Source organism: Xenopus tropicalis, chromosome 3 (assembly GCF_000004195.4).
Source record: "Xenopus tropicalis strain Nigerian chromosome 3, UCB_Xtro_10.0, whole genome shotgun sequence".
Taxonomy (NCBI): Eukaryota; Metazoa; Chordata; class Amphibia; order Anura; family Pipidae; genus Xenopus; species Xenopus tropicalis.
In genome coordinates, this window is record NC_030679.2 from 76,485,167 (window position 1) to 76,510,763 (window position 25,597).

The following is a 25,597-nucleotide window of genomic DNA, read 5'->3' on the forward strand; positions in this document are numbered from 1 at the left end:
TGCTCTGTATGTAGCTGCTGGGGACAGCTGTCCTGCTGATCTCATCTGCTGTAACCCAATAGTCCTTGTAAAAGCAGTTTATTACACAAGTTTAGAAATGTAGTGTGATTTCTGCCCTTTACAGCACAAAACACAACGCTGTGTCAACAACGTATTTTTCAGAGAAATTTTTGCCCTTGATCCCCCTCCGGCATGCCACTGTCCAGGTCGTGGCACCCTTTAAACAACTTTAAAATCAGTTTTCTGGCCAGAAATGGCTTTTCTAGGTTTTAAAGTTCGCCTTCTCATTGAAGTCTATGGGGTTCGCAAAGTTCGCACTTTTTGGCAGAAGTTCGCAAACTTTTTTGTGAGGTTCGTCACATCTCTACATATGAAATAACAAAAATAATACTTAATTAAAATGAAGCAAAATGTATACTCGGCACAAGAGCTACAGTAGATATAAAAAGTCTACACACCCCTGGTAAAATGTCAGGTTCCTGTGCTGTACAAAAATGAGACAAAGATAAATAATTTCAGAACTTTTTCCACCTTTCATGTGACCTATAAACTGTACCACTCAATTGAAATACAGACGGAAATCTTTTAGGTGGAGGGAAGAAAACCAAAAAAACTAAAATAATGTGGTTGCATAAGTGTGCACACCCTCTTCTAACTGGGGATGTAGCTGTGTTCAGAATTAAGCAATCACATTCAAATTCAAGTTTAATAGGAGTCAGGATACGTCTGCTATCATTTAAAGTGCCTCTGATTAATCCCAAATAACATTCAGCTGCCCTAGTTGGTCTCCTGACATTTTTTTAGTCGCATGCCACAGCAAAAGCAATGGTTCACAGAGAGCTTCCAAAGCATCAGAGGGATTTCATTGTTAAAAGATATCGGTCAGGAGAAGGGTACAAAAGAATTTCCAAGGCATTAGATATACCATGGAACACAGTGGAGACAGTCATTATCAAGTGGAGAAAATATGGCACAACAGTGATATTACCAAGAACTGGACATCCCTCCAAAATTGATGAAAAGATGAGAAGAAAACTGGTTGGGGAGGCTACCAAGAGGACTACAGCGACATTAAAGGAGCTGCAGGAATATCTGGCAAGTACTGGCTGTGTGGTACATGTGACAACAATCTCCCGTATTCTTCATATGTCTGGGCTGTGGGGTAGAGTGGCAAGACTTTTATTGTGAGGAAAAACATCCAAGCCAAGCTACATTTTGCAAAAACACATCTGAAGTCTCCCAAAAGCATGTGGGAAAAGGTGTTATGGTCTGATGAAACCAAGGTTGAACTTTTTGGCTATAATTCCATAAAATGTTTAGCGCAAAAACAATACTGCACATCACCAAAAGAACACCATACCCACAGTGTAGCATGGTGGTGGCAGCATCATGCTTTGGGGCTGTTTTTCTTCAGCTGGAACTGGGGCCTTAGTTAAGATTATGAACAGTTCCAATACTAGTCAATATTGGCACAAAACCTTCAGGCTTCTGCTAGAAAGCTGAACATGAGGAGGAACTTCAAAGCATACATCCAAATCAACAAAGGAATGGCTTCACTGGAAGAAGATTAAAGTTTTGGAATGGCCCAGCCAGAGCCAAGACCTGAATCCAATTGAAAATCTGTGGGGTATCACCAATACCACAAAAGCTGGTATTCTGCCACTTTAATACTACGTTAGCCTGAAAACCTATATGTACTGCCCATGTTGGTAATTAATGGGAGTCAATAAGAGGGCCATTTTTGGACATATTTCCAGATAAAGACGTCTGTTGCAGGTAACATTTTCCCTGTGCCATTTTCCTAAGAAATGTCAATATATTTTGACATTAGTATGAACTACTTTATTTAATGATGATAAATACTTTTTTACTGTGAAAGCTGTTACAAGTAATATATAATCTTGTTTTCTATTACAGAATGTTATACAGATTTTCTTAGAGATGACTTTGATGTTAAAATCTACACATCTCAATCCATTCATCAAGCTGTGATAGCAGAACAATTAGCAAAATTGGCTCAAGGTATCAGTCAACTTGATAAAGAACTCCATTTGCAGGTAATTGGCAATTTGTTACTAAAATTATTTAAAAAACATATTTAGAACTTTTTTGTAAACATAAATTTGAACACTGCACTATGGCTGGTGCCTCATATAGCAGCTTAAAGGGCACCTATCACACCTATAGTGTTTCCTTCACCAGAGGCGCGGCCTAATAGAGCCCGCACTCTGGATGGGGGAAACAATATTTTCCCTCTGCCAGCACTGGGCTACCCACACTGGGAGGGAGCTCCTGGCGTGCAGAGCACCCCTGTTTCTCCTACTCCATGTACTTTCAGTACCTCTTCCCAAGTTGCATAATAGCAAAACAGGGTTTCTCCTTAAGTGCTATTCTCATGTCTACTACTAGGTGGGGCATGTGAGCAAGTTTTGCAAAGCAAACCATTTCTTACGTTCTTTTCATCTCTACAATGCCAATATCCTACCCAGCCTTTCAGCCTGTGTGTGTGTGAGAAAGGTCCCCATGGGGACCGAAACGTTACGTCGGCTGTTTATGCTGTTTTGAATATATGTTTTGATTTTTCACAAGAAATCCCGGAGTTGCTGGTCTTTTTTATACTATTGGAACCCTTTACTGAGCACCCGAGGTATGTTATGTAGCGGTGTGCCATCCTTTGTGTATGTATATGTATCTTTTTACATGGACAGATAATGGCATAAACCACATATTGTGATAGACATGTAAAGTGTCCCCTCAATGCAAATTTTTCACCTGTCGTGGGATGTTGAAATACCCTCCCCCGCATCACATATTTACATTGTTTACAATCTAGACAAGGGTACATTCCACTCCGGGAGTATCTAAATACTCGCTTGGTTTCCATGCAGCCTCCCCTAGTAACAGAGGAGGTAACCAATTTAGAACCAATAGTCCTACCCTTTCTATAAGAAACAAGAGGGGGTAACCTAAACTCTCCTATTTGTGAATAGGCACCTCGTAGGATATGCCAATGTTTACGCAGACTCATTGCTATCTGTTTACTATGGGCACCGTACTGGGTCACAAAGGTTACCCTGGGGGATCTATCCCTTGCCAGGGAAGTGCCGTGAAAGTAACTGATTTGTATCAATCTGGTCCACCTTCAATCTTAGACCCGTGGATTGAAATACACAAGGTAAAAATAAAATGTTTACATATAATAGGATCTTAGTCAATTAAGGAAGCGATAGAAGGTGATACCACTGTGGGATATTCGATCTGTGCAGCCTTTTTGTGAGAGAACCAAGTATTCATCATAAACAAGAAGGTACTTACTAACAGAGGTTCATCACCATGGATATATTCATAAAGTAAGAATCCTGGTGTGGAGTCAGGTGGGGGAACTATGTGTAGAGGCCACAGGGGTTGCGTGTCTGGTCAGATAAAAAAGGGGCGGGTTGCCACGGTAGTGCTATTCTTATACATTCTCCTAAATTTGGGACAGTGGGGGTAAAGATTTAGAAAATACAGGATCCATGTGCAAAGTCAACAAAATATAAACAAAAGGACACATCACTCACAGGACTTAAAAGGGCTTAGAAGAAAAATAAAAAATCCTTTATTTAGTGTCCTTTCGTTGTTTACGTTTCCATATCCACACTGGGCACCCAGGCAATTTTTTGTTTTTAGGAGAGTGCCCTTCCATTACTATTGTGTGTGTGTGTGTGTGTGTGTGTATATGTGTATATGTATATGTATGTGTATGTATATATATATATATAATATATATATATATATATATATATATAAAAGGTGCAGAGAGGAGACCAACCCTAAAAATGTAGTTAACTGCCCAGGTGTTGGTCAAAATAACCTAAATTTAGAGTACTGCACACACTGGGACTTAATATACAGAAAAAAGTATTTTAGATAGATGAGAACTAATTGTTGTGTGATCATTCACATACAACTGCTAACCATTTTTCATTTTGCCCAAAAATCATTTCTGAGGGTACTGGCACATGGAGAGATCATTTGCCCCCTGATATATCTTCACTGCTGTGAGTATCTAATCTCCTCCAAATGCTTTTCCAGTGACAATAAATTAAATCATAGGTGGAAAAACATATCCGATGCTTCGTTTTTACAAAGATGACCACAGTTTTCTCAAAAAGCAGCTTCAGATGACTTCAGAAAAACAAAGCACTGCGTATGTTTTACCACCAGCAATTCACTTTATTCCCAGTGGGAAAGTAGTTCGGGTAGATTAGTTGCCCGTGGTAGCTAAAATATGTCACATGAGATAAACTCCCTTTGTGCTAGTACCCCAAGTCAGACTGAATTACTAGAAAGCGTAGTACTGATGTTAATGTAGGTTTAAGGTGGCCATACACGCACCAATATTGTTTCATACAATAATTGGTAAATTTATTGGGGAGACGAGGTGAACGATATTGGCAGAGGCCTTGGATATCGGTTGTCTTGTTGAAAGATCATAATTGTAACGTCCATGGCCACCATTAGTCTTTTTCTTTCGTTTTAGAAATTTCTTTTCAAACATACTGATATGTACAGTAAATATCTCTCACGTAGAGGCACATGGTTTTTACATGCACTTTTTGGAAACTGTGATCTCTTTTATAATGTATCAGTGTATTTTGAAAATATGTGTCTCCATAAAATCTTCCATGCTTGAGCCCCTCTGTAAACTACAGATTAGACAGAGATAGTGTGTGTTTTCAGCTGAACACAGGTTTAGTGAATTATAAAAATAGCCCATTCTCATTTTTCTGTTTAAAGCTTTTTTGTTTCTTCACATATTTAATTACATATTTGCCCTGGGCAAAATACCGTGGAGGAAGGTACTGTGTTTACACATGTACAACTAATGTACCATTAAAAGAGTATACCATATCTATGCAAATTATAGTTTATATTGGGATTAACTTGTGGCTTTTAGTTCTCATTTAACCATTTAACACAGAATGGCATATTTGTTATCTAATTGTTGCCATGAATCTTGGAAAAACACTTCTGTTCAAGAGGAATGTTTTTATATGTTTAAACAATACCATTGATAAACCATATAGTTGTATATTTGAAATACATGCGCTAAGTAATGCAAGTTTGTATGACTGAAGGTTTATATTTCCCTAGGACACACAGTTAATCATGCTCAAAATTTGACTATGCCTGTTTCATTTCTTAATATAATCAGCCCCCCAAAAATACTACAAATTAAACCTTTTTCAAAAATTTGTAGGTAGTAGCAAGACATGAAGACCTTTTAGCACAAGCAACCGGAATCGAGTCTTTGGAAGGTAAGTTGAGCGACATAATTTCATTGCAATATTTATTCAGACTCCCACATGCGAAGCAGAGTAAAATTATATTAAACTGCACATGTGCAAGTCTAAGAGCTCTTGGCAAACTTAAGGAAAAAGTAAATAATTACAATTCAAATCCATTAGGGTGTGCCTAACATATTGGCACTCCTCAGTACATCTGATTTTCCTTGTTCTTAAATTGTTTTTGATGTTAAATTCTTCTTCTTTGCATCCTTTCTCTTCATTTTAATTGATGGTAGTTGTGGTTTTAAAACTGCTTTCTACATTCCATTGTATAATGGGAATTATAGTTCTTCTGAGCTAAAATTCTTAAGGCAACAGTAACACCAGAAAATGATTTAAAGTCATTATAATGTACTGTTACCCTGCATTGATAAAATTGTGTTTTCAGAAAGTTTGTGCTTCAGAAAGGCTACTAAAGTTTATATAAAAAAGCTGCTATGTAGCCATGGGGGCAGTATTTCAAGCTAGAACAAAAATAAGAAAAAGCACAGATTGCAAAGCAGATAGCACATAAGCTCCGTAGAACCCGTTGTATACTAACAAACGTATCTACTATGTCAGTGCTGTCCAACTTCTACGGTGCCGAGGGCCGGAATTTCTCTAGCATACATGGTGGAGGGCCACTAATGGAAGCCAGTTTTGACCACTCCCCTTTTTAAAACCACACCCACTTCAAACCACACCTATTTTATCACAATGGTGGTAGCACAGCAAAATCCCAAATGCTTGGTCCTTACTGTGGGGATATCAACCATCATTCATATGTGAAGAATTATGTCATATTAAGATATACCCTTAAATTCCATATGCCTCCTCCTCCCCTGTGGATAGCAGAGCAACCCCCAGTACATAATTACACACCTTTGGGACCATTTAATGGCTATTTCCAACTGCTAACAAACTCCCACAACAAACCCCTGCCAGGTTCACCTCAAACAAGCAGCATAGGGCTGCCATACTCTGCCTGTCCTACCCTGCCTGTGTGTGCCATACTCTGCCTTCCCTATGCTGCCTCTGTGTGCCATACTCTGCCTGCCCTACCCTGCCTGTGTGTGCCATACTCTGCCTGCCCTACCCTGACTGTGTGTGCCATACTCTGCCTGCCCTACCCTGACTGTGTGTGCCATACCCTCCCTGACCTATGCTGCCTGTGTGTGCCATACTCTACCTGCCCTATGCTGGCTGTATGTGCCATACTCTGCCTACAGTACCTATGTCTGAGGTGTGAAGAAGTGAACAATGGGAGTGATTACAGTCTGAGCCTGAGGTGTGAACACTGCAGGGGGTGAACAATGCAGGTATTAAAAGGTGTGAAAAACACAGGGGATTACATTTTTAAACAATACAGGGGGATTACAGCCTGAATCTGAGGTGAGAACCATGCAGGGGGGGGCAGTTAAAGGAACAGTAACACCAAAAAATGAACGTGTATAAAAATAATTAATATATTATATACTATTTCTCTGCACTGGTAAAAGTTGTGTGTTTTCTTCATAAACACTACTGCAGTTTATATAAATACCTTGCTGTGTAGCCATGGGGGCAGCCATTTAAATTGAAAAAAGGAGAAAAGGCACAGGTTACTAAGCAGATAACAGATAAGTAGCAGATTCCCATTGTATTCTACACAGTTTATCTGGTATCTTCTTATGTAACCTGTGCCTTTTCTCCTTTTTTCAATTTAAATGGCTGCCCCCATGGCTACACAGCAGCTATTTCTATTAACTATAGTAGACTTTCTGAAGCTAACACGCAACTTTTACCAGTGTAGGGCAACAGTACATTATATTTTAATTATTTTAAAACATTTTTATTTTTTAGTGTTACTGTTCCTTTAATCTCAGTACTGATACCATTTAATGCTTACTCAAAGGTAAGCCATCAAAGCAGCCAGACAGGTGGGGGGACCACACAGGGGGGTCGCGGGCCGCCAGTTGGACAGCACTGTAACTGTACTATGTGACCTGTGCCTTTTCAGCTTTGAATGGCTGCCCCCATGGCTACACAGCAGCTTATTTATATAATCTATAGTAGTCTTTCTGAAGCAAACCCATAATTTTTTCAAGGTTATAGCAACAGTACATAATAGTTTTAATTTAATTACTTTAAAACTATTTCATTTTTTGGGGTTACTGTTTCTTAAAGCCTTTGAAATTTAAAAAAAATTTAGTTTCTCTAATTTAAATTAGAGATGAAATATATTTTGTTTACTACATTTATTAATATGGACTGCAAACATACACAGACATGCCTTATTCCTCATATTGAAAAAAAACATGATTGTCTCTAAATCACATGGACTATTTTTCTGTCCTTGTTCAGATTCTTAGTCACCACCATCACCTTGTTCCCTGTTGAAGTGCTGGATTCTGGGACTCAAAGTCTCTTTACTCTCTAGAGAATCTGTGCACCACCCACCATGTCTCCTCTAGCTTATATTTCTGTCTGCATGGTGGTACATAACTTTCAAAAATAAGTGGTTGTTAAACATTTTTTTTTAGTTTACGTTTCCACTTGGAAAGCTAACCTTTGATCAGGGCCCTCTGTAGCTCATAACAGGTTTATAGATATAAGGAATTATTGTTGTGTCTGTCTTTAAGGCATAATTCCAAGAATATTTAGGAACCCAAATAGGTATGCTTTACGAATCTCATCCTAACTGACCAAAACTTTGCTTTTAGGTGTATATAGAAGAACAAGTAAGAGTTATTCCCAGATTTTCCCTGGTCTTTAGTCTGAGCACTGACAAATGTCCACCCCCATACCCCTAGGGTGGCTAGCTCCATATTTTGTGAACCACTTCCATAGAGTAATGCAGGAAGTAACCCAGCCACTCATGCCTCATTTGCTGAATAGGCTGAGCACACTTCTTAGGCTTGCTTTAACCTAACGTAGACATGGTGGGTAAGTCCCAGAATCCATCATATGAGCATGGAAGAAGGTGAAGTAGGGGTTAAATCAGTTGAATATATATTTCATTTTGGCAGTTCAAAAAGTGTTCTACACCTTATTTTTATATGGCCAACTGAACAGGCTTATGTTAAAAAAAAAAAACAAAAAAAGGATTTTGTTTTTTGCAGATTTATACAAATGTACACACAGACATATTCATTTTATGCCAGACTAATGAGAAGTGGGGTTTGTTTGGGCTGGTACTAAAGATAAGTGTAAATAGGTAAGGAAAAACTACTCTATTGCATATTTTGAACAGCAGGTGGTATTAGATATAAGCAAATGTGTGTATTTACCATGAAGATTAAAATGCTTCCAATACACCATTATGCACCTACTCATACTGAAAAAAATCCAAACATATTTGTAGTTTAAAGGGATACCAAATTTATGTTAACTATGGGACCAGTGCAATATATGGGTCTTTATATAAGGTGGCATACTGTGCCTTAAAACACACATTAAGCATAAATACATGATGCTGCAAAAATAATCCTATCTTAGCTGACCTCAAGTTTTATTGCAAATCAAGTATTTGCTTCCACTATGAGATGGAACATTGCAGTATTTCAAAGCTTTCTAGATAAGTGGTTTCTGGACAATAGACCCCGTGTCTGGCAGAATGAAACAGAATGTAAAGGAATTACACAAACGAAATATAGTATCGAAAATGTATAAACATGAATATGATTCTATACAAGATTTTCCCTGTAGCAGACTAGATGAAAAAAGCAGTAAATAGGAAATAGATCAGTGATGTTAATGTCATGCTAGGCTTATTGTATAGTGTAAGTGAGCGTCCATTTACAGGACAATCATCAGTGTATATGCAATTTTCCAATTAAGTCATTCCAGGAACACTAGGGAGATCATTTAGTGTCTGTTTTCAGTGGTCGACTATTTCCCTTGAGTGCTATGATCAGATTACAGTGTAATCAAGCACTAAACCCTTTCTTTGAAATTTCCTTTTCAGTTAGGATAAGGTCATAGAAGCAATTGTGTTGGTTTAAAAAAACTGTTTAAATCAAGTCTGTTTCATTTTTTTAAGATATATATATATATGTATATATATATATATATATATATATATATGTATGTATAATATATATATTCAGCCACATCTTTTGCTGAGGATTCAATATTCTCCAAATATAGGAATTTTGCTCTACTGGTTTTAAATCCCAGTAGAAGAAGACGACCATTAAATACATGTATGCTTAGCAATGCTTAAGGGAACAGTAACACCAAAAAATGAAAGAGCTTTAAAGTAATAAAAATATAATGCACTGTTGCCCTGCACTGGTAAAACTGGTGTGTTTGCTACAGTAACACTACTATAATTTATATAATAAGCTGCTGTGTAGCCACGGGGGCAGCCATTCAAGCTGGAAAAAAAAGAGAAAAGGCACAGGTTACACAGCAGATAACAGATAAGTTCTGTAGAATACAATAGTGTTTTATCTGTTATCTGCTATGTGCCTGTCCCTTTTCTCCTTTGAATGGCTGCCTCCATGGCTACATAGCAGCTTATTTATATAAATAATAGTAGACTTTCTGAAGTAAACACACAGCTTTTACCAGTGCAGGGCAGCAGCACATTATATTTTAGTTACTTTTATACACTTTCATTTTTTGGTGTTAAAAGAAAGAAATGCAGAATCTTAGTAAAAAAATGTTTTGGCCTTTAGAGCATGCTGTTTCTTGTGTTCTACTGAACAACAAACTCACAGTTTTGGTGACTTTTAATATGCTAACGTTTAACAACAGGGGCACATTATTCTCTGTTTAACTGTTGTTCATCTTCATTTTAGCAATACTGATAAATAAAGGTGAAAGAAAATTTATGCATAATTTTTTCAGTTGTAGTTTCAACATGGTCAAAATTCACATGCGGAAATAGAAAGTACACTCCTTCTTTTAATACTATTTTAAATACCCCAAATTTGAATCTACTACTATTAAAGGAGAAGGAAAGGCAAATAAAGAGTTAATCTCAAGCTGCAGGCATACCTTCAGTTCTCTCAATAGTGCCCTTAAGTCTCCCCATATTTCACCTGTTTAGATGATCAGAAGCCAAACAGAAAGAAAAAACGCTGAGCTGTGTAAAGAAAGCTCCCATAATGCCTTGCTCCTGCCCCGAAATACAGACCAAGTGTACATGCTCAGTTAGTTAGACTATGGGGCAGATTTATCAAAATGTGATAAATCGATCTTAATACACTAAACTCACTCACCCTCTATTTATTAATTCCTATGGGATTGTTAGAGGTGTATTTATCAATGGGTGAAAGTTAGAACTTGCCAATTGATAAATATGCTTCTTAAAATCCCATAGGAATGAATAGAACATGGGTGAGTTTTTATGTATTAATCTCTAAACTCACATTTTGATAAATCTGCCCCTATGAGTCAGCTTCCTGCTGATTGGCATTCCTAAGGGGGGGGGTGAGTGAGTTCTTAGTATTCTTGAGGGAGGGGGGAGCAGGAGGGGGAGAGAGCTGCGTGTCTCTGGCACAGGAATTACAGACACAACAAATCTTTTGACACAGTGCAGCATTTTTGTGAGTGCTTATTGCTGTATTTACATAGACCTTTCTGATAAAGCTTACTTAGTTTTTTATCTTTCTTTCTCCTTTAAACGGTCTCCTCATTTTTTGTTGTTTGTAGGAGTTCTTCAAATGATGCAGACTAGAATTGGAGCTTTGCAAAGTGCAATAGATAGGTATGTAATGTATCTTATATTATATGCCTGTTTATAAAATGTGCATATATTGCATCAGCTTTGTAAAAGAGCCTAATAGCTTGAAGAGCTCTACAAGATATCTACTTCCTGTGCTTTTTGGGTATATTTAGGACCCCTGAAAGACTAAACATCCACTGAGTAAGGTATGTAAATTCTGGAGCACATAGTTTCCTGTGGGGGGAGGGGGCTGGGTCAGGAGGTCAGGGGGCCTTAACCATTTGGCCTATAGTATGTAAATAAGAGACTAGGAGTGTAAAAATGTTGAGTGAATGGAGGGAAAAATAGCTTAGAGGATGGGCCTATGGTCTAAGGTTTTCTGGTGGACCTATGGCATCCCAACCGGACACTGGGAGTGAGTAAACATTTTGCAGTGTATTTTGTGTAAAAAAACATAAAATGGAGGAAATTTAACCTTGCATATTTTTAAATTTAAAGTTATCCTTTGTGCCTTCAATACATGTTAAGCTGAAAATATACTTTGTATATTAAATGAAAAGGACAAATTATATATAATACATGTAATTTTAAATAAGCATAGTAAATAATTAATATATTGGCTTTTTCCAGAATCAGAACTAAAATTGTGGATCCATATAACAAAATTGTGTCCCGTACTGCACAGCTGGCACGCCTGCAGGTAGGTTGAGTTTTTTCCTTTTGATGAAAGCCTTTACTTTACGTGTCTTTAATTTCCAATTTTTTTTTTAAAAAAAATGAGAATGCAGGCCTAAAGCAGAATGTTGTTTTATCAAAGGAGCAGTTGTGTGTAGGAAATCTTGAAATCATGTGTTTTTTGGCTACACTATGACAGCCATATTGAATTGATGAGAGGACGCAAGAAAGCTAAAGAGGAGTGGGTCTTCTGCCACATTTACTTCTACATAGTGCAACATAATAATTTAAGCTAAAAAAAATACTTCAAATTTAGCCTTTTATGTCTGTATAAAACCTGCCTAACTGCTCATTGATCCAGAGGAAGACAAAAAAAACCTTCTGAAGCCTCTCCAATTTGCCCCAGAGGAGGAAAAATTCCTTTCTGGCCCCAAGATGGCAGTCAGGTCAGTCCCTGGATCAACTTTGTACTAAAAACTATTTTTAAGAACTGATTCATGGAAAGAGTTCCACAGCTTCACAGTTCTGCCCTAGTGTCTGCTGAAAGGACCTACTGTTAAATAAAGCATGAGAGAGTTTATTATCATATTCCACCATCCACCATAAATGCCTCTACTACAGTGGAAAAAAACCCAACTTGGCCAGTCTTTCTTCATAACTGAGACTTTCCATATGTTTTACAAGCTTAGTTGCCCATCTCTGTACCCTCTCTAATTCAATAATATCCTGTTTAACTGTTAGAGACCATAACTGCACAGCATATTTTAGAACGGGGCCTTGCCAGCACTCTGTAAAGTGGAAGAATGACCCCCTCCTTCCACAAATCTATTCCCGTTTTAATACAGCTCGAAACCTTGTTTGCCTATGCAGCTGCTGCCTGGCATTGCTTGCTCCAGCCAATTTTATTATCTACAAGGACTACAAGGACTACAAGGTCCTTTTCAATTAAGGACTTTATTAACACAGTGCCATTAAGGGTATTTTACATCCTAAGTGCATGACCTTACATTTATCCACGTTAAATCTCATCTGCAACTTAGCCATTACCAGTACTGACCTCAAGAAGCCAAAATTTGCTTTTTTGTATTTCTGAAAAGTCTTTGTTGCCCCTGTCTAATTTTGCTTTTTTCAATTAACAATAAAGGGGTTGTTCACCTTTAAATTAACTTTAAGTATAATTTAGACGGTGATATTCTGAGACAATTTGCAATTTTTGTTTTGCTTTTTAGTTAGTTAGCTTTTTCTTCAGCAGCTCTCCAGTTTGGAATTTCAGCAAATATCTGGTGCTAGGATTTTTTTTTTTTTACCTTAGAAGTCAGGCAGTGGTTTATATGAGGAATATAAATAGGAGAGGGATTGAATAGAAATATAAGTAATAAAAATAATTGCAAGCTCACAAATCATTGGAAAATTATAAAAAAAATAAATAACGAAGATCTTTTGCAAAGTCCTAGGAATAAGACCTTCTACAACATACTGTATATACTCGAGTATAAGCCTAGTTTTTCAGCACCCAAAATGTGCTGAAAAAGTCACCCTCGGCTTATACTTGAGTTGGGTGCCATGGGTCCCTCCAGACTAGCACCCTCTGTCCTTTGTGTACAAATTAGGCCACCCACAACCAGACCCCCCAGTGCCTATTGTTTTTGTTGACCACCTTCTCCACTTACAGAGCTAGTTTACTGTTTTTCTTTGAAATATATATTTAAAAACATATACCCCACTGATGCCTCAATTAATGTAATTTTATTGGTATTTATTTTGATTATTGAAACTTAGCAGTAGCTGCTGCATTTCCCACCCTTGAGTCAATAAGTTTTTCCAGATTTTTTAGGTAAAATTAGGTACCTCGGCTTGTATTCGGATCGGTTATACTTGAGTACATATAGTAGTAAAAGTTAACATAAAGATGAACCACACCATTAATGAGATAGCATTATGATTGCGTTTGCCCCAAACTAGAATCCCTTCCTATTTGCAACAGGAGCTGAGCCTCTTGTTCTTCTTACATTAGGAGGTCTGTAGCATACCCCTACCATTAATTTCCTGAACTCTTTGCAATCTGTAAAATGCTCCACCCATAAGGCTTCAACTCCCTCAATATCTTTATTACTACTTCCTTTATATTGGCTTTTGGATCATGCTTAACAATCACATACCCCTCCTCCTTTTCTATTTCCCCAATCCATCTGAAACAAAGTATAGCCTTTCTATATTTACTGCCCAGTCATATGATTCATTCAGCCATGTTTCAGCTAATTATGTCATATTTCTTCTCCAGCATCAGTACATCCAGCGCAACCATTTTACCAGTTGTAAACATACAATTAATACAGGTAGTAAATTGTATAACTACAGCTCACGGCCCTCCCTGCCATTATAATACCCCCTAAAAAACTCCACCCTTATTTTCCCTTACTATGCCCGCTACTTCATGCAACCTGTCTTCTACAGAATTGCTTCCTGCATCCTCCCCCCCCACGCCTAATTCAAAATTTCCTCAAAGCCTCTAACCATCCTTTCCCCCAAATAGATGCACCATCATTATTGAGGTGCAGCCCATTCCTAGCAAAGAGCCTGCAGCCATTGAAAAATCAGCCCAGTTCTCCAGAAACCCAAAGCTCCTCCCAACACCAATCTCTTAGCCATGCATTAATTTCCTTAAAGGAGAATGCAAGTCAAAATTTAAAAAGCATACTGCCCAATAGTCCTCCTATTGCTTAGTAAAATCGCCACACTTTTGGCTCACCTAATCAAATATTTACTCAGTCACACTTACTTCACATTTTCTAGAACAGGCAGCCATCTCTAAAAAGGCATTCTCCCTTCCTTTCCCTCCTTGCTTCATACTGCACATGTGTTTCATTCCCTCCCCCCTCCCCTCTGTCAGATCCGCTTCTGATTGGCTGGTGGGCATGTGTAGCTCAGCACAGGAGACAGGATCAAGTTACACACATGCTCAGAGAATAGGAAAGCTGCCGCTGGCAGCCTATAGGAAGGACAGAGAAATTTCAGTGATGTCACTGTAGTCTTCACACTGCTGTAGGCTGCCAGCACCATATTTCAGAGAAGCAAGCAGGGATCTGGGAATTTAGATATGCAGTAAGTACTTAAAAAGAATGCCTTTAGACTTACTTTTAATTTATATTAACCTTTCATTGTCCTTTAAGCGCCACTGCCTTCTAAATGTTGCACATTGCAACCAATGTGTACCAAGAGCATTGGGTCTTCCCCAGCCTCACCCAATAATCTGTCTGCTTGTTTCACTACATTACAAACCCTAGCACCAGGCAAACAGGCAGTTTGGGATGTAGGGTCATTGTGACAGATTACTCTATCCACCTTCCTAATTGTTGCATCCCCTATAATGATAAACTGCATTTCCTTCCTATCACTTCTCCCCTGACCACCCCCAGGGTGGTTCAAGAGTCAGCCTGCTCCTCACATGCTAGTTCAGATCTATCTTCCAAAGCATTTTCACCCAAAATGGCAAATCTGTTATTCTGGACAAGCTTTGCCAGCCCCCTGCACTTTTGCCCCTACTCCACCTGTTAATCCTACACTGGGTACTTACTGCTCCTGTTCCTCATATAATGCCTTTTTAATGTCAAACGCCTTTCGGTTTTTAACACCCGCTAAACAATAATTTACATGGAACACTTAATCACATTCACCACACATTCAAGCTTAGCAGCTTGTACAAGTGGCTGTGCAGCAGCTGTGCAGCATGTCATTTGAGGTTTCAAACCCTGTAACTTATTTAGGTTACCTTTGTGTGGCAGGTCATTGATCAAGTAATGTTAAAAATATTATTTAAAAATTAATGTTTGAAGGCACAAAGCACCCCTAATGCCCTTATTCAGTTCAAATTATATGCAGCTAACCTAATTGTCTGTTAATCTTCAGTCCATTATAAACATAACATTCCACCTGAAATCTCACAGCAACCCTTGTTACCTTGGCAGTGTCTTATAATTCCCCATGGAAATCTGTATTAAACAAGTCTGGACTGAGATTCAAAACAGGCCCTGGCATTTCAAGTACGTAGAGGCCTAAACAGCCCCGCACCAGTCCAATAGTGACTGTCTATGGCATCCTATCTGGCATTTGCCAGAATCTACAGATTGCCAGTCTGGGTCTGTTAAAACATTTCATAAGCAAATGTACAGATTTTTCTTATGGTGTTGTACTCAGCCTGCAATTAGCTTCCATGTTGATAGGGTTTTTTTTGAGTGCAGTAGGGTACAAAGCAGGCTCTAGATCAGGGGTCCCTAACCTTTTTTACTCATGAGCAACATTTAAATATTAAAAAAGTTGGGGAGCACCGCAAGCATGAAAAACAATTCTTAGGGGTTGATTAAAAGCTTTGAATGGTTATTTGGAAGCCCAAATTTTACTGGCAAATTACAAGAGGCTCTATTTGGCAGAACACATGGTCTTTATGCCTCCAGAGCTTGCCGCTAAGATCCTCTCGCTTGGCAGGGTCGCCAAGCAAGCGGATTTTCTCCTGATATCCCCTAGCGATATCAGGCTAATTTGGTCATTTGGCCCTGGGGCCAAAGATCGAATTAGAACAACGGGTATAGGGTCCATTGGTTCAGGGACCATATCAATGAGCCAATGCGCTCCCCGAGCCGACTAATTTTTAAACCTGCCCGATCAAGATCTGGTCGATTTCAGGCCAAGTATTGGTCGGGCAGACCCATCATTAGTGCCCATACACGGCCCAATAAGCTACCAAATTGGTCTAAGGGATCGATATTCACAGCTAGAATCGGCCCGTGTATGGCCACCTTTAGTTGGAAGTTTAAAATGGGCACCTGATTTGAGGCCACTGGGAGCAACATCCAAGGGGTTTGTGAGCAACATTATTAATGGATAGTTCACCTAAAAATTAACTTTTAGTGTGATGCAGACAGTGATATTCTGATACAAACTGCAGTTTTTGAATGATTTAGCTTTTTGTCAACATCTTTCCAGAATTTCTGGAACTATAAGAATGTTAGGGTCCAGTATACCCTAGCAACCAATTAGTGGATTGAATGGGAGACTGGATTGTATATAGGCAGAGCCAGATTTGACTGCAGGGTGCCCCGGAGGCCGGCCCCATTCTGTACCCCCCCAACGCGCATGCACATCCTTTCTGCTCACATACGGAGCAGTGGGGACAGGACGCTTAGAACTTTTCTCCCCCAAGTCCCACAACGCCGCCATCTTCTTTCTTCTCTTCCTGGTTCCTGGATCGCCGCCCCTGCAATAAAAAAAACGCTTACCTTTACACCAATCGGCGACGGGTCCTGCGCTGCCCTTTCTTGCTTCAGTGCGCGATGACGTCATAGCGCACACGTTGGCGCTCAGGAACAGAGACAGTCGGGTTTGTCTCCGTTGCGTCCAGGATCTTAAGAAGCGTCTATTTAGAAAACAAGCGCTTTCTGGAGAAAACGGTCAACATGAGTAATAGGTATTTTGGGAGGTAGAATCATATAATCAAAAGTATTATTTTGCTGTCAGTATCACTTTAATTAGAATGCTGATTACCTGCACTATGACTGGCATCTTGCTTTTATCTTACATACAGCGTTTATGATGTCATTTTGACAAATGAATTCTTATTTGAATTCTTATTTGAATTTGTTTGCCAAACTAGTTTTACTTTATTCTGTTTAGAAATACTGTATGCTGATGCTAACACAATATAAAACAAAAAGAAGACCCCATGTTTGTACTTAAAATTTCAAGTAGGATCAACCCACAATCACGTAGGTTTGCACATTTTTGTTGAAAACCATTACAAAACAATAAATGTGCTGTTTGGCTTTTCTTGTTAGCAAAACATTTTTTTCCCTGAGAGCTGCATTTGTCAAGAATTTTGCTTGGTAAAGTCAAGCAAGTGTCAGCCATCCTATTTTTACAATAAATGGCTGGTCAGAGTAATCAGTATGGCAGTGCTATTACTGAAGTTCTGTAGAAATGTTATGTCAGCATATTCCAATTTTATTTTATTGTCATTTCAAATTCTTCATGGTTTCTTTATTATACGACTTACTCTAGTGTTTTTTTTTTCTTAACTGTGATTAAAGTGTAGCTACTTGGTAGTTAGTTACATTATAAACATTTGCAAATTGAGTTCACTAGAAAAAATGGCCATACATTTGTTAAACTTCCAAAGCTGTGTTTTATACTACAGTGAAGTACAGGGTTATATTATAATACAGGTATTGGACCCCTTATCCAGAAACCCATTATCTAGAAAGTTCCGAATTACGTAAAGCCCATCTCCCATAGACTCCATTATAAGCAAATAATTTAAATTTTTAAAAGTGATTTCCCTGTACTTTATCCCAACTAAGATAAATAAACTAAGATTAATTCTTATTGGAGCTAAAACAATCCTATTGGGTTTAATTACAGTTTAAATAATTTTTTTAGCAGACTTAAGGTAGCAGGTCCAAATTACAGAAAGATCCCTTATCCGGAAAACCCCAGGTCCCGAGCATTCTGGATAACAGGTCCCATACTTGTAATATAATTGCTGTAGAATCTTACCCCTAAATGCAATAAAAGGCCCACACTTGCCCAGGTTTAGTTACCCATACCACCTAATAAGATGTTCTTAAACTGGTGACCAGTAAATGCTATTTGCTGAATGGTTGTTGTAGGTGATTAGAGCTGTAGCAAATGTTATACTTTTTATTACTTACACCCAGTAGCTTCTAATGTGCCAAGGCATTCTATTTCTGGCATTAAAAATGTGACAAAAGAAACAAGATCATAGCTTGTACTATGTCACTGAAATAAATATATAAAAATCATGCAATTTAGTAAGGTTAAAGGAGAAGGAAGGTACAATCACTAGGGGGGGTGCCAAACTGCGCAGCCCCAGGGATTGTAATCGTTTACCTTATACCCCGGGCTCCTGTTAAGAGACAACTGTACCAGCCCGGGGTGGCTGCAAGAGAGTGATCCTCTTCCTACTTCTTTATTTGCGCCGGTTGAGCATGCGCAGTAGAGTGAAAAGGTGAACCTTAAAGGACATGTAAAGCCTACATTTGCCTACAATGTATATCAGTTGGACACGCCTCCCCCACCCAAATGGCATCATTTGTACTGCATACATCCCCTCCGCTTGCCAGAATCATCACATTTTCCTAAAGCAAATAGCAGCTTTCACCTGGTGGCCATTTTTCCTCTGATACATAATCAGTTACATTCAAATCTGCAAACAGCATACACACAGAACCTTATTCAGCATACATTTAATCAAGAATACAGGCTCACACAGGCACAGCTGTCTCTGATAAAAGTTCTGCTTTGTTTGAGCTGAGCTCAGGAGAGTTGGTTGGGAGAAAACAAATTGAAGCAGACAGCTAGAGCTGAGTTTCTATGGATGCCAACCAGTAATGGCATCTTTTCAATGGCTGCTAGACTGGAGCAGGGGCGGGCCAAGCCGACCGGGCGCCCTAGGCAACCCGGTCGGCCTCCTCGCCCCTGCACCTTTCCCCCCCCTCGCGTCTCAGCGCGCATGCACAGTTCCGTGGGGGAGGGGGCGGTGGCTACGCGATACTTCATTGCCCCCACCGCGTAATGACAAACGGCGGGGGCAATGAAAAAGGAGCTAGGGGTAGGCAGGAGAGGCTCCTGTCTGGCGCCACCCAATCATTGCGCCCTAGGCAGCTGCCTCTTCTGCCTACCCCTAGTTCCGGCCCCGGGCTGGAGGGCGTGTTTAGTAATCTGAGTTTAGAACAACTGAGCATGCCCACAAGCCAACAGCCAAAGCAAATTCCTGAGGGAGGGGGCCGAGTGGGTTACAGGAGGAGAAGCAAATCTAAGTGATTAAGGGGATGTTGCAGCCTTACTATTAACCTCTGGACAACCAGTGTGGAAAGATTTCAAAGAGGCTGTTCACTGATTTATTTTTTGTGTGGGGTTTACATGTCCTTTAACTACAAATCTGACTTTTTCACTCTACTGCGCATGTGTCGGCCCTGGGATTGTGAAGAAAGAAGACAGGAGGAAGAGGAGACACTTGCTTGCAGGTACCCCTGGCTGGTGTAGTTTACTCCTAACAGGAGCACTACCCCAGGGTATAAGATAAGTGCCTAACATTTTGGTAGGCACCAAATTCATCCAATACATTTATATATTTTTTTTTTTAAACATAATTTTCGGGGCAATCTGTAAGACGACAATGATTATTTCACACGCATTAGCTAAAATTTAGTGGTTGTAATGCATGGAATGCACTGTGTTGTGCTAAATCCTATTTTACATAGTTTGCATATGTTTCATTTATAGTCTGCTTGTGATTTGCTTCGAAGAATTATACGGATTTTGTATCTCAGCAAAAGACTTCAAGGTCAGCTGCAGGGTGGAAGCAGGGAGATCACAAAAGCTGCTCAAAGTCTCAGTGAACTGGGTAAGCTGACGCTTTATATTGTGACATAGTAATGTCTCTATATGCTATTACATAATGTACATATACAGGAATGTCTTGAACTGATGATAGTGATTCACTTTTCATACCTTCATTTCTTATAAAAGCATCCAATCTTAGACATTTTTATACAGTGCTCTCCATAATGTTTGGGACAAAGATACATTTTTCTTTGATTTATCCCTCTGTGTAAAATTTTATGTTCTTTGATTTAAAATTATAATCTTGTCCCAAACATTATGGAGGGCACTGTTGCTTTCAAGAAAGTTTAGTGTCCTATAATGATGGCATACAAAGCAATACTTTGCTGCATTCTGCATTTATAAGATCAAAAAAAGTAACTAAAAAAAATGTTGTTTAATATTTATATTGTGCAAAGCGCTTCGTCTGTTGAATTATATTATGTAAAAATACATGTAAAAACATCTAATTCATGCTAAGATGTCTTTAAAAAATATGAAATGAAACAATGAAAATGATATTAAAGGAATTGTAAGAACACTTCTGAAAAATAAACACTACATTGCAAAATAAATATGTGAAAGAAAAGGGATATGTTATTTCAGGAAAAGCTTTAATAATATTAATGGATTAATCGTAAAGATAGATAAATTATTAGTTGCAGCCTGTGGACACTTTCTTTTACTTAAGCAGCAACAGTTATAAAATGTGATATGTGCTGTAGGTTAGACAATATAATACAAATTACACATCACTCAGCAGTTGCAGACCTTTCGTTATAATTAGCTGATAGGCAGCTACAACCTTTTTTTCACCTATAAACATGATGATTCCTCTCCCTTAAAGGGCAGGTTAAAGCTGAGAATATCTGACCTACTCCTCTGTAGCCTACAGGAGTGCTTGCATTCTTGTGCATGTTTCTTGTAAATTGCTAAAATGTAAATAATTGTTTCTTCATATGCCATGGGGTTACCTGCTGACATTTACTATTTGGCCTTGTATAAGTCTGCAGTGGAATTAATTGCAGACCTCTTGAGTAACTTATACTAATAATAGTGGATGCATTACTTGGCATTCAGCACATAATGATCCCCTGTTTCATATAGATTAGGAAATTTTAATGGGAGTGCTTGCATTGTGTACATTACGAGCACAAGGAAATGTACAGTCACAGGGGGTGGATTTTTGCCAAATGCTAGCCACCCCCCATTGATAGTAATCCCAGTCCAGAGCAGTTTTCTGCTAACAGGAGTACCAGCCCAGTGTATCAAGTAAGCGATTACAATCACTGGGTGGTGCGTAACATTTGGCATCCCCCAGTGATTGTAACTTTGCTTCTGCCATAATGATTCTTATTGCCTAATTATTAAATGATCAACCGTTGTCCACTGTGTATCCTTACACCTGATACAGGTACTAGTTCATCATGGTAATTTTAACAGCTCTTCTTGGATGATGCATAATAAATGCCGGTAATATTTATATTACATGTTTTCTGATAAGCAATTACAGGAGATCCTGCTACATTCAACAGTTTATGTACAATACAATTGCAAGAAAATGTTTGTGGGCCATATTCTAAATGTACATAATTAATAAATAAATAATTTCTAATAGTCCATAGTGCTAATCTTCTTAGAAAAGGGCATGCTGCATGCTGCAAAGATCAGTGTAGCCCATATTGGGAAGTTAAAAAGATTTTGTGCAGGTCCTTTGCCTTTAAAAATGAGCTCTTTTCACCTCCTTTTGCAAAGTCTTTGTTAATTTGTCAAAAATAAAAACATGAATGGTAATAATAGTTGTCACTAGACGACCAAGATGTTCTTTGGCAGGATGAGCTAAAAGTTGATGTTCACTAACACCTAAACCTCACAACCATGAATCCTTTTGGTAAAACATGGTTTGGAGCTGCTTTAGAGGCTAAGGGTCTCGATAGCACATTTTTCCTTGCACCCTCCCAAATTGCTATTCCCCCAAATTTGTTGGTGGTGCATCACTTCCAGTCCAACACTGCATAGCATTGATCCTTGAGCATTTGGCAGCCATAATGGGTTGGTGTATTCTTGTTCAGTAATCGCCACTGGTAGCCCTCTCTGCATTTCGTCACCTGGTAGAGGAGAACAGGTTGTTATTGGTAGGTTCTGACCTTTACTAAAGACAGCTTACAAGGGTTTACATACTTTTTCTAGCATAACATGTAACTAAATAATGTGTTCAGTACTGACAAGTAGTCATGCAATTATTTGTGTGTTGTGCATTTAATAGAAGAGTGACACAAAAAATGAAAGTCATATTGCCCTGCACAGGTAAAAGTTGTGTGCTTGTTTCAGAAACACTGCTATAGTTTATATAAACAAGCTACTGTGCAGCCATAGGGGTACCTATTCAAACTGAAATAGGGCTAAATGGCACTGGTTGCATAGCAGATAAGTTCTGTAAAGCACCTATGTAACCTGTGCCTTTAATCATTTTTACCAGCTTGAATGGTTGCCCTTGTGGCTACACAGCAGCTTATTTATATAAACTATAGTAGTCTCTGACACAAACACAATTGCAGGGCAAAAGTACATTATCCTTTTCAGACTTTAAAACACTTTCAGTTTTTACGGTTATGTTACTGTTGCTCTAAGAAGTGAGTGTGTATTATCGTGGCTTAGGTTAAGATCAGTCCACATTTTTGTGTGCAATTAATGCAGCTTTGGAATCTAATATTATTGGAATGTCTTGTACATTTAAGGATTTGGTTTTTACATTTGGAAATGCAACAGGGTGGTCCTCTAACTGTAGTAATATCTTACCCTCACTAATTTCTGTCTATTTCCATCTCTATCCTACCACTTGCTTGCAGGGACACTTATACATCTATAATGATATGTTACATTTATTCCGTTAAAAGTCAATCTATAGTATGTCTCTGTGTAGTATTATTAATGCAGTGTGTTACTTTATACATATTAAAATTCTCTACACATTTGTAAAATTGAGAAAAGTTTGACTTTGGCTATGTTAAATGTTATTTTCAATCTGAAAAGAAATAGTGGGACTGTCATTTACACACAGTATATTCCTTCAGCTATGATTGCTATATTGATTGACATTTTAATAGAGCTTTTATATATGTATTGAGGTTGGAAGTTTTTCACTGCATCTGTAATGAAAGGATTGAATGAACTAATACATGCTTCTAAAAGTTTTACAGCATAGCTCAGTTATGCTCATTCATATCATGTTTACATATTAAAGTTTACAAAAAAATAATTATCATGTAACATAAATACCACTGCTAAAAGAGACAAATAATTTAATGAGCCATGGCATTTTGTAGGACCAAGTAATTTATCCAGTTTTATTAAAAGGTGTTTGCTGTGGTTGTCTTTATCTGCATTCCGAATTTTCATTTCTTTTTACATAGCTTGCTGTGTGCACTTTTGACTTTGAGCATGATATAGATTGAAAGCACTTCAAAACAGGCCATACAACTTTTTTTGGACATTTTTTCAGCTAATATATCTACAGCTCCCAGAAACTTTAAAAAATGTTGTTAAATAGTTAATAACTAATAATTTTTATACAAAAGATAATACACACAGAAGTAGTTATTTTCAAAAGTTTAGGCAGCACATATTTACATATGCAGAAACCAAGTGATTGAGTCTGAAGTGCCTTGTTTTCAAATGAACTTTGGATGCATTTATTTATGAATTAGGACTCTGTTCTAAAAATGAAAGGTTAGACTGGTGAAACTTCACAAAAGACAGTACCTTCGGCACACCACTTACTTTGCTTTATTGGGTGCATTCAATTCCCAAGCCGCTTTCAGGCTCAACCATCCAGTAGAAATGTTTTCTCTCCCCACAAGGATTAAATGAAAGTTTTAGCTTACAATGTTTTTTATGAAAAACGCACTTTGTATTTACTCATGGACACATATTGCATCAGTTGTTGCTTTCAATGTTATACTTTATTTATTGATACATTTTTACAGGTAATTATACATTATACATAATTTTTACAGGAAATATAAGGAATGGAACTGGATCGTTGAGTATTTTATTAATGAAACATGGAATGGCTGTATGGGACTTTTAATTATACAATTTGGAGAGTAGTAGTCAGCACCAAGCCTTGTGATTAGTTAGAAGTAGTGCAGGTTCCCCAATGGCCACTTTCCATCGGCATATCCTGGTACAGAAGAACAGGAACAGCACCTTTTTGATTAAAATGCCTTTATTGCAAAGTTTGTTTTTGCCCCCAAAAACTTTGCAATAAAGGCATTTTAATCTACAAAGACAAGAGGTGCTGTTCCTGTTATTCTGTACTTTTAATTATACAGTCTAAAAGGGGTTAAAAAAGTCACATGTTTATATGGCATTTAAAGTGTTGGGTTCATTATGTTTGTATTTCACCTGAGGAAGGGGTTGGTCCTCGGAAGCTTATGCTTTTCTGCAAATGTGTTTATTTAAAAATTTCTACTGGTGAAACTTTACATAGCCTGCCAAATGTTGTAAAATGGGAGTGGTAGGGGTGTGGTCACATAAATGGGCATGACCAAAAATTTCACTGCTGCGAACGGCATTTCTTTTTGTCCCTTTTTGAAATTTTGAAATGTTGGGAGGTACACATAAGTGAGGAAAATCATTAGATCACTTTTAGATCCATGGTACAAATTGCCTGCTTCTGCTCTTCTACACTGAATCCACGTGCAAGAGAAAAACACTGTTTTTTACACCTAATTATTGTACTGTCATTAACTTTCATCCCTTAAATATCGTTCATGTCCATTCCTTCAGTGCCTTTCCATTCCTTCTGTGCCTTTATTATTGTCTAAACAAAACAGTAGGTTGGAATTCTTTCTTGTTGGCTACCTATGCACACATTCAAATATGAATTTGCTTTGCTGCAGTTATTTTCATCCATTTCAGCTTCCTCTCTTTCTAAGCAGACCACACAGTTATGCTGCATAATTTCTGACCTCTAGTGCAAGCAGTGGCAGCAGCAAACCTTAAAGGAGACATTTTAGATAAAGTTCAAAATCAGTTTAATATAATATTAATAATATTCACCCTCCCTCAAAATGTGAAATGATGCAGAAAAAAATATGTTTTGAAAGCATTATACCTCCTGAAACTGTCATTATATGAGAGCTGCATAGACAACCTCTCAAGTCAGAAGCCAGAGTGAAATGAAAGATAGGAGTGGCTTCAGTCTCCCACAGGAAGTGGTCACAGCACTGACTGACAGGCTTTACTCTACAGTAGTAGGGAAACTACTCCCAGTTTCCTCCTTCTGTGTCTCTATGCTTGTGCTGCTGCCAGGTGGGGGGGAGCGAAGGGACTGCCTGTGACATCGCAAAGCCCCACCCACCCTATGCATATTCACTGCACTTTAAGTAGCTGCTGCTCTGTTACTGAAGTTGATCAGGGCTGAGGCTCCCAGCCACATACTGAAGATTCTAAACCGGAAGCTTGCAAAAGGCATGGGTAGAGCACAGTTTTCAAGCAGTTATGGACATATTTGATCCCAAAGGTATTACAATAAAAGCACTTCTATTTTACATTATTTTAC

The 25,597-nt window shown here is 38.3% G+C and overlaps 1 protein-coding gene across 1 annotated transcript in view; it reads left to right on the forward strand.

The window, feature by feature from the left end:
• Positions 1 to 25,597, forward strand: part of cog5 (component of oligomeric golgi complex 5) — a 129,377-nt gene that overhangs the window by 1,354 nt on the left and 102,426 nt on the right. The window contains exons 2-6 of the mRNA XM_031899016.1: positions 1,918 to 2,057; positions 5,243 to 5,300; positions 10,950 to 11,004; positions 11,593 to 11,662; positions 19,933 to 20,053. Of these exons, the coding sequence (XP_031754876.1) occupies positions 1,918 to 2,057; positions 5,243 to 5,300; positions 10,950 to 11,004; positions 11,593 to 11,662; positions 19,933 to 20,053 (444 nt within the window). The remainder of the gene's footprint in view (positions 1 to 1,917; positions 2,058 to 5,242; positions 5,301 to 10,949; positions 11,005 to 11,592; positions 11,663 to 19,932; positions 20,054 to 25,597) is intronic.